Below are 9,741 nucleotides of genomic sequence, written 5' to 3'. Positions count from 1 at the left end.
CCCTCACGCCCCAACACGCCTCTGCCCCGTCCCCTCACGCCCCGACCGCCTCCGCCCCGTCCCCTCACACCCCGGCCCGCCTCCGCCCCGTTCCCTCACACCCCAACACGCCTCCGCCCCGTCCCCTCACACCCCGACCCGCCTCGCCGCCAGCCGCACCGCTCCCGCCCGCCCCGGGTCACCGTCCCCAGCCCCACCTCCTTGCTCCCCCCGCCCTGCTCCGCTTTACGGCAGCTGGTGGCGCGCTTTGCGGTCGGTCCCGGTGCCGTACGGCGATCCGGGGCTGCCGGGGCGCTGTGCTGCGCGTCGCGGCGGTCGCCCGTCCGTGCGTGCGTGCGTGCGGGCCGAGCCGAGCCGAGCCGGGCCGGGCCGGGCCGGGCGCCATGGTGAGCGCGGCCGGGGCTTCGGTTCCGCCTGGCTCCCTTGGCGGAGGGGGCGCGGGGCCGCGACGGGCGCCTTTCTGTGAGCCTCCGGCCCCCCCGCGCGCAGGCGGGCGGCGGTCCTCGGAGCCCCGCGGCGGCGAGGGCGGGCAGCGCGGCGGGGCCTGGCGCCCCCGTGCTCGGCTGCCGCCCGGCCGCGGCTCCTCGGGCCCGGCGGGGCCGGGAAGCGGGCGGGGCCGGCGCGTCCCTTGCTGCGGTTCAGCTCGGCCCTTCCGCGGGGCGGCCTGTCGGCCCGCAGCCGCTGCCGGTGCCGTTTTGGGGGGATTTGCCTGGCCCCGAGCCCGTGTGCGAGCCGCAGGACTGCGCTAGCTGCCCCGGCTGGTAACGGCTGGCTAAAGCGGCGGAGCCGAAGCCAGTCCTATTACGGCAGTTCTTTTGGCTGCGTTGTTGAAGTCGAGCAGGTCCTTGTGTATATATTTGTTCAACCCGATAATAGAGACAAGGGTTGGGTTTGTTTTTTTTGTTTGTTTGTTTGGTTTTTTTGCAGTTCTGGTAAGCAATTACTCTTATGTCTTTCCTTCATAGGCTAGTACGATGGTAGCAGTGGGCCTGACCATAGCAGCGGCTGGATTTGCAGGTTTGTAGAGGATGCGAGGACACTGAACGTGCAGTTGTACTTCTCATTGCCTGTTTCAGGACTGATGAATTTTAAGGTAGTTAGTTAGTATCATTTTAATAGCTGATACAGGACACTGTTTTGGGGGAGGCTGTACTGAGAAACCAGGCTGTAATTAAACAAAAGATCAAAATCTTTATTTTTTCTTATGTCACAAAATAGCTCTATTCCACATTCTAATCCAAAAATTACCAGACTGAATTTCTAAATCTTATGAAACTTGATTTCTAAATACTTAGTCTTCTCAAACACTAATTTCTTTAAGGTCGTTATATGTTAAAAGCTATGAAGCAAATGGAGCCACAAGTAAAACAAGCACTTCAGAATCTACCAAAATCTGTAAGTTTTTGTTTTATCTATAGCATCTATTCTTAAAAGTCTAGTCAGTGAAATAACTACAGACTGTTTTGTCTCTGTTTAGCATTAATGAATTTTTTCTTAATACTAAGCATAATTTTGTTAGTAATAATATAATTAATCTCAGTGATTCTAATGGTGGTTGATTAATAGAGAAGTTGTTTTGGGAAGTCTTACTCAGTACTTGTTAAATAATGATACTCCAGCTGAATTTCTTACTACCAGTTTGAAAGAACTTCACAATACTCTCGGAAACTAAAAAGTTCAGCAGCTACTAAGGCAACAATGGATTGTTTTGCCTAATATAGTTTAACTTACATACTTATTTTTGTTAAATTAATGCATCTTCCTTTTCAGGCCTTCAGTGGTTATTACAGAGGTGGATTTGAACCCAAAATGACTAAACGAGAAGCAGCTTTAATACTAGGAGTAAGGTAAAAGGAAATTTATTAGAAACGTAGGGTGCAAAGGAGGATATGGTGTTATCTAGTTGCTGGCCTGGCTTGAACATTACTTAATTGTCAATGCTTAAGACTGTCCTATGCCCAGCTTCCCCTGGGAATGTGCCGTTCCCCCCTGCCACCCTGTCCTGGTCAGGAAATCTGGGGTGGACTTTCGGGATTTTCTATACTTATCTGGGATTCTTTGCTGTATGGCATCATACTTAAAGCTAAATGTAATTGGACTGCCATACATCTACAAATCCCAAGCACATTCACGAGCCACATAGAGGTCCTGGTAAATCTGCCGTTTTCAAGAAGTCTTGGGTTTATTCTGCGTGGGGAGCACGGTTACGCTGTTTGGGGTTATGGCTGCTGCTCCTGGTGAATTTCACATCCAGTGTGAAGGTGCCTTCTTGCACGTGTAGTAAATCCATCACTTCCAGAAAACCTTGGAGACAAATATGGTAGCTATCTCTGTCAAAAATTAAGTGTAAGATGAAATACACAAGTTTATCTAAGAAGATAATTAGCTGTGTAGTAAGAGCCCTTTATCTTTTAAGGCAATTTCCAATTGGAAAGTTTGTATTCAAAAAAATTTTTAAATAAACTTGTTCTAAAAATTTTGAGTTTTTTCCCCCTCAAGAGCCTTTGGAAAGTTTCTAGTGAATAGAGTCCCAATAAAAATGTTACAACAAAGTTCTCTTTATTTTCACCTGGACGTTCACGTTCGGGATGAATTCACACAGGCACTTGAGAGAGCAGGCCCCCTCTGGGATAGACATTGCAGTGTTAGGGGTACAAAGTTTACTGTGGGATTTTTGCCTTTGATAGCTACTTCTGTAAGATGCTGTAATTCTCTTAGATATCAATGGGAGCTAAATCCCAGAACCACTCTGAGATATTGCAGTCCCAAGAAGAATGTTATTGATTTTAAAAGGAGCTCCGTTGCTACCAAAATGGTCTTCAAATATTTTGCCCTTGGCCCTGTTTTTTATTTTATTTTTTTCTGATCTCCAAGTGTGAGTGAATGTTCCCCACCTTATTAGACCATTATAGAATGTCTTCTTCAGACATACGGTATTTTGGAAAAACCTTAGAAACCCTCTTCAGGATTTACATGCCATACATCAATAATAGGAAAGGAAAAACATATGTGTAAGCCACACAGTGGATGGGTAAGAGGTTCCTTCCAAGGTTTATAAGGTTCCTTCAAGTCTTTTTTTTTTTTTTTTCTTTAAACCAGTCCTACAGCAAATAGAAATAAGATTAGAGAAGCTCATAGGCGGATCATGCTTCTGAATCATCCAGATAAAGGTAAGTAAAAACGAGTCACATTGCTCACCTAATACCTGTTTTTGGCCCAGATTAATGGACCCATGTAGGGAATAAATATGGCTACCTTGTCTGCTTAAAAGAAAAAGAGTGAAAACAAATCTTAGAGTGTTTCAATCCTTGTGGTTTTGGAGCATATTTTTGTATTTGAATGCTTTAACGCAAGCACACACAATTTGGCAGGTCAGCTTGTTACTTGCTCTATCTTCTGTGCATATCAGATGAAAATATGATTTGCTTGTTAGAATGAGACTTAAAACCACATTAATTCTAGATGATAGACCAGTATGTGTTTGTGCATTTTCTCTATCACATGAGTTTCTATTTGGATTCATTGGAGAGTCTCTGTAAGTAACAAGCAGAGAAGTGAGCTTTCTGCTACTGTTGAAGACACTAAATATACTATGAAGTTTTGCTGCTGGTGATAGTCGGCTCACAATCTAGTTAGGCTTAAAGTTAGTAACTTAAGTCATCCATACCTGTTTCTAAATTGTTAACTTCAGTGAGTCAGAATCATGTATTAGTGCATGGCATTTAACTTATTAATCCTCACTTGAAAGGTAAAATGGCTTCCTTTAAAGTGACTATTGAACTTCATTATTTTGCTTCTTTTATGCCCTTAAATCCAAAATAATCCTTGAGATATGCCTTTTTATAGATAGTATCTAGCTGAAGTTACTTTGAAGTTAACTTTATTAAGTTAAATTTAACTTTGTTAAGCTATACATAAACCCTAATTTAAAGATTCTTATGAGCATATTACATATTTTACCTGACCTAAATAAGTTAAACTAAAGCTTTCAAGTAAATTAACGGACAAATTCTAGTACACACTACAAATATGTGCACCTCATGATCAAGTATGATTTTGGTGCCCCTGCAGTGTGGAATCTATTTTGGTATCATCATAAGTCATCTGTATTACAAATACAGAATGAGTTCATCAGTACAGCAGTGGCTCCGTATTCTGGCCTTGAATTTGAGAGGTTTATCTGCACACTTGCTAATTTAAAATTTCTGTATTCACAAAAAATTTTTTATGCTAATTTATTAGTGACCAGTTAATTCATGATGGATAAAAATGGAGAAACAACACTCCACTGAAATGAAAGCAAGAACCTAACAGGAATGAGTTGTATCCATGATTAACTATTGCAGTCATTCCCCGTGTAAATATACATGGCTTTGGTCATACTGCAGTTTGTTCTGTGACTGTTATTGGAAAGGTATTCAAGTTGCACCTTTTTGCTGCATAGTGTAGCACTAGTAATGACACACAAAGGGTAATTTTTTTCCTCTAATGTGACATGAGGTTATCTTTCTTCTAGGTGGCTCTCCATACGTGGCAGCCAAAATCAACGAAGCTAAAGATTTACTTGAAGACCAAGCTAAAAAATGAATGTAGGAGATAATTCAGTGGGTTCATGTAAATGAGTATTTTTGATAAATGACTTAAGGAAAGTTGCAGTGTTAGTCTTTGACTTGATATAAATTAAGCTTTGGGGGAAAAAAAAAAAACAGGGAGATACTTCCCCTCCTCATACACTTAGTCACTTTTGAGGAGGTACGTGAGGGAGCGAGGCTTGCAAGTTTTTTTTAAAGCTGCTCTTTGGTTGAAGTAAACTTACCGCTCAGCAGTATTTTCACAGTGTAAAATAGCATAACTTGGTTTGGGCAATTATTCTTGCATGTTACCAGATACAGATAGACTGACATGCTGTTGAGCTAACTTTTATTAAACTAGCTATGTTTCAAGTTCACCCTGCTGTTCTTCCGTATGCCAAAATCAGCATATGCCGAGGATACCGATGAAGAAAGTCTTCAAGAAACACAGTTTTGTGGGAGTGGTGGGAGGGAATCAAGGTGTCATTTGCACAGGAAGAATTAGCATAGATACATGGTTGGTTCTAATTCAAGAAATAAAGTATAAAATACTGAATGTACTCAGTTGTTGTGCCTTGTGAAAACAAGGCTGGTTCAGCTACTTCGTGTTACTGATGATCTGGAATGTGCCAAGTTTTCTAGTAATTTTCACTTTTTAATTGACTTTGTAGCATTTAATAAATTATAAATTTGTAATATAAATACTGTAGTTGTATACATTATCTTACACTACAAAGTCAGAATTCACATACTGAAGTTTGCATTTATATCAATTAGAAACAGTAAGTCTTTATGTAAACCATTGAAGATATCTGAGCTTTTATCAGGCTACAAGGAGCCAAACATACACCAGCAGATGTTTTCCTGTGTATCTGAATTAGTGCCAAATTGTCCTTCTCCAAAAATCTTGTCAGTCTTTTTGCAACTGAGGTAAAATTGCTGTACAACATATGTTACAGTTAACACCATCTGTACATATACGCATCAGGTTTCAGAACTTTCCTTTTTCCAGATTTAATAAGCCTGTGTATTTCAACCAGAATAGTGCAACTAGTCTTGCAGCCTCTGTGTGAACTTTGCCTTTGATGTAGCTGTATTACTGTAGACTAGTTATATTCAGGGGAAAGTATTAAAAAAAAACCATCAGGGAAGAGTTACATGTATTAAGAAGAGAGGATCAAATCAGTAACACAGAGTAGAAAATGTTTAGGAACTACAGAAAAGAGAGGGATAACTTAGGTGCTTTACTGCAGAACTTGAAGTAGAAAACAGATGGGGGGGCAGAGCATTGCTATGCAGCAGGTTCAGAAGATGCACCTTTCAAGTTATATACAAAGTTTGCAAGCTACTCAGCTAAATTCTTTCCAACACAATAATATTGACCATTTTCAAACATAGCTTTAAAATGGGGGGGGGTGTTCTCCACTCTTGTGGTATCTATTATCATTCAACAGGCTTATGCTCACTTTAGAGCTGTAACATTTAACTGTATTTTTCTTCTCCACAAGGAAACACTGTCAATGGGTCTCAACACCTTTAAGTCATACTGAAAACTGCACATTTCCTTAAATGAAATACATACTCAAAACCAGGTGGCACCGTTCCTCTCCAGCTGTATCAAGTATAGCAGCTAAAGTCATGTGTGGTTCAGAGCATTTGATTTCAATCATTACTCTGATAAAGTTATCTGTTCTCTTTTGTTCATTTGCGGGCACCTTCAGGAGTCAGGTTTCTAAGTTTTTAAGTTTTTATCAACTCACTTCTGACCAAAGCAGGTAAGACTTTTTTTTTTTCTTTCAGGTTTGCACAACTTCAGCTCTACCTGTATTTTCTCTGGCTTCTTATAACATCTCTTGCTTCCCAGCTTTTTTTTTTTCCCCTCTCCTCACATCTGTGCTTTCTACCTCTTGTTCTTGCTCATGTACCTGAAAAGATTTGTTAGTATATCATGCTTCTAGCTTCTCAGTTAAACTGTATCTGTTAATTCCTACGTATGTTAGTCAGGTTACCCAATTCTCCAAGATAAAGTAAGTTTTCAGATGTATTAACTGATGTTTTACAGCATCACCATAAAGAATGCAAGGTGAGTGTGTTAGAAAAAAACCCTCTGAAAGTGTTAAAGGTTCAAGCTGCCTGGCAAACAAGTTTCAAAAGTGTTAACAGCTTGAAAGTCTTAAGTAATTTAAATTTCTAATAGAAACAGTCAACAGATGGAAGATCAAAGTTTATTTTCTTTTACTACCAGCATACAAAAAAAAACATATTGCACATCAAACAACCAAAACAAAAATAAAAATACTCTACTAAGGACTAACATATGTAGTTTATACAGAATAAACTTTCTGGAAATTGATCTTTTCAGTAGTTCAGGTTATGTCTTAATGGACATGACTAATTCAGCTTAGTGTTAACTAAAGCTATGTTTGATTTTTAAATACTGTACAGTTTAATAAATAAACCAAACAAAGCCTCAATGTAGAACAGTCACTGCCAATGTCACCCAGTATCCCTGCAGATTATGAGAATTTAACAAATGTATTCCAGTGGTCTGCAGATTTTTCCTCTACATACAGCATTTAAAAAACATGTATTAAAACAGACCAGTTTCCAGACTAAACTAATGGAGAAATTACATTTCAGTGCAAAATATTTTAGACTGCATTTCTTTCTAGTATTCCTCAGGTGAAGAAGTGGTTGCATATTATTAAAAATGTAACAAAAGCAGCTAATGCTTTCATAAAGAGTATTATGTTAGGGATCCCCCTCACATCTTTGCCATATTTTGAAAACAAAATAACGTTTCCTATAGCCAGCAATTTTGTTTATTTAAATGTTACATATACTATCTCAAGGCACATCTGATGATATATTTATAACACAGTAGGTGTCAAAGTATGTTTAACATATGATTTCTTCAGGATCCCTCCCCTTTCTGTATTCCAAAATGGAGGAACTGAAAGTGCGGTGTCAAGACTGGCGATCCGTATTCTATCTTTGGCAAGCTTATACAAGCACTATTTTAAATGTAATGTAAAAGAACTGTAAACTAGGAACTTCAGTTTATGAAACACCATTCAGCACTGCTTCTTCCTGATTATTTCCCTCCTCTTGTACTGTAACTTTCTTTTCATCAGGACTGTGCTGTAGTTTAGAAGGCTCATCCCCAGAAGGTGTAGCAGGACCATTCACTGCCTTTTCAGAAGGGCTGTTTTCATCAATCACATCTTTTGCCTTACAAAAGAAAATAAAACAATATTAAAATTCCAGTGAAAAAGATGCAGAATGTAACTGAATGTCACAGCAGCTCCCCCAGTGTCTTTGCAATAGGAGACACCTGGTGTCTACCTGTGCCCATATCCCATCATTACCTCATCACTTACAGGATACTTCAGTATCGGACCCTTTAGAGAAAGGCAAGCAAAGGTAATTTTGAGGCAGCGTACCCTTGAGAAGGTTTTACTTCACAATTCCTATTTCTTTATGCCAATGAAGACACTAACTTAGAAGATGAGTTTTAAACTGTAAACAGACTTTTAAGGGGGTAAGATTAGATTTTTGTTAATCAAATACAAATAGACTTATCATATTTTACTAAACTCTGGAATAACTTGTGGCAAGAATTCTGCTTTATTCAATTCTGAATATTATTTTTAATGACAGGTAATGCCACTTGCTCCTTTTAAGGATAAGATTTCAAATATAAAATCTCTGTAATATTAAGTCTTTGCAAAATAGTTTGTGCAAGTCACTAAACTGTTCCCCAGTTTCCTCTATTTATAAAATGCTTTGAGGGTTAACTCTCAAGACTTGGTTAGTGAGACTGGTTTAGTTTTCACATTTTATACTGTAATGCTACATCAGTCAATACATTATTCTAGAATAAAGACCTCTAATTTTAGCATTACACTGGTTACTAAAAATCCACAGTGATACTCTACAAGTCAATGCTCAATTCTGTTTTCCCTTTGCCATTTTTGCTTTTAATGATTTATTTTTCAACAGCACCATTTGTACTCAAGCCAAGCACGTCTGTACTGTTTTGCATTGCTGCATGGGAAGAGAGAAACAAAGGAAACATGCATTAAGATAGCCCCTCTTTCTCTTACCGCTTCTTTCTTGGTTTTGGCTAGCGTCTCCTTTGGAGGGTTTCTTTGTCTACTTTGAGATTCGGCTCGAGATATATAATCAGCTACTGTTACTGTTCAAGGAAAAATGTACAGATGACAATGTTAGAAGTAAAGTCTAATTTAGCATTCAGCATCACATGGCTTTTCTGCACAAGTTATAGCATAACTGGGAAACGTTGCAAAAGGCCTTCTTCACACTTACAGTATCAGCTACTTAGTGAGGACCGTTTTGTTTCCATTAATAGATTTTCACCAAAATCAGTGCTAACAGGTAATAATCTGAAGGCAGAATCTTAAACAAAATGAAATAATTCTGGTCTGATTGTATATCTTGTCTTATTGGAAAAGGGGGGCTTTCTATACTGGGTTTGGAAGGCACTTAAAGACATCAGACTGCACACTCTTTAAACTGTGTTCATTACTGGAATTTTGCTATCCTGAATAACAAAGAATTTCCCACTAATAAGATGAAGGTAGGTTAAAATACAAAAAGAATTAGGGGAGGGGAGGTTCAAAGTATGGCATCACTTACGATAAAGTAGCATTCAAATCTTTGTTACTTCATGAAGCAATCGGCGAGAGAACTCACCCTCCTGTTATTCAAAAGGCAATCCACAGAGTCAGCTCTGGCTTACGGGGGGGGATTAAGTGTGATGCGTGAACAGACACTCGAACTGGCTCTGTAAGAGCTAGCTTGTATTCAAAAGCAGGAGAGCCGTGTTTGCACTGCTATGGCTACGCTTACGGGACTCTGGCCAGGGGTTTCCTGATCTCTTTTCTTCTCATCACCTCAGCGAATGTTCTTGTCACCAGGGTTTGTCTTATCCCGCCCTCTCATTACCACACCAATTAAGAGTCAACTCTATTTTTAGAATACAGAGTACTACAAATTTAAATACACATTTGTATTTTTGATGAGCTAAAGCGTATTAGAGTTGGCAAGCATTATCTATTGAACAGTACAATCAATTATATTTAGTATATCATGCATTCAGGTGAACTATTTCTCTGGATTTAGCAATGATTGTCAAAGAGACTTGTAC

General features: G+C 39.7%; 2 protein-coding genes across 6 annotated transcripts in view; one reads left to right on the top strand and one right to left on the bottom strand.

The window, feature by feature from the left end:
- Nucleotides 1-346: 346 nt before the first annotated feature.
- On the top strand, nucleotides 347-5,273 carry DNAJC19 (DnaJ heat shock protein family (Hsp40) member C19). 3 transcript variants are annotated; one of them, XM_067301430.1, is made up of 6 exons: nucleotides 347-386; nucleotides 966-1,017; nucleotides 1,322-1,395; nucleotides 1,771-1,847; nucleotides 3,100-3,170; nucleotides 4,517-5,273. In XM_067301430.1, exons 1-6 carry the CDS (start codon nucleotides 384-386, stop codon nucleotides 4,585-4,587), a joined length of 348 nt encoding a protein of 115 aa, XP_067157531.1. In that variant the 5' UTR covers nucleotides 347-383; the 3' UTR covers nucleotides 4,588-5,273. The 3 variants fall into 3 exon arrangements, with proteins under 3 accessions (XP_067157531.1, XP_013795256.1, XP_013795257.1); XM_013939802.2 differs by lacking the exon at nucleotides 347-386 and adding an exon at nucleotides 742-841; XM_013939803.2 differs by lacking the exon at nucleotides 347-386 and having other exon boundaries at nucleotides 1,014-1,093.
- Nucleotides 5,274-6,782: 1,509 nt separating this feature from the next.
- Nucleotides 6,783-9,741, bottom strand: part of FXR1 (FMR1 autosomal homolog 1) — a 39,815-nt gene continuing 36,856 nt past the window's right edge. For all 3 annotated transcript variants that reach the window (XM_067301650.1, XM_067301649.1, XM_067301651.1), the window contains 2 exons: nucleotides 8,678-8,769; nucleotides 6,783-7,802 (listed from right to left, as the gene is read on the bottom strand). In XM_067301650.1, the coding sequence (XP_067157751.1) occupies nucleotides 7,632-7,802; nucleotides 8,678-8,769 (263 nt within the window). In that variant the 3' untranslated portion in view covers nucleotides 6,783-7,631. The remainder of the gene's footprint in view (nucleotides 7,803-8,677; nucleotides 8,770-9,741) is intronic.

This window comes from Apteryx mantelli, chromosome 9 (assembly GCF_036417845.1).
Source record: "Apteryx mantelli isolate bAptMan1 chromosome 9, bAptMan1.hap1, whole genome shotgun sequence".
NCBI classification, from domain to species: domain Eukaryota; kingdom Metazoa; phylum Chordata; class Aves; order Apterygiformes; family Apterygidae; genus Apteryx; species Apteryx mantelli.
The sequence above is the reverse complement of the archived record's forward strand: the minus strand, read 5'-3'. Positions and strand labels throughout refer to the sequence as shown.

What these genes read in the sequence shown, in the direction of transcription:
- DNAJC19 (XM_067301430.1), top strand. An exon ending in GCTTTAATACTAGGAGTAAG is followed by an intron (nt 1,848 to 3,099) that starts GTAAAAGGAAAT and finishes TCTTTAAACCAG; the next exon opens with TCCTACAGCAAATAGAAATA. An exon ending in TCTGAATCATCCAGATAAAG is followed by an intron (nt 3,171 to 4,516) that starts GTAAGTAAAAAC and finishes TCTTTCTTCTAG; the next exon opens with GTGGCTCTCCATACGTGGCA.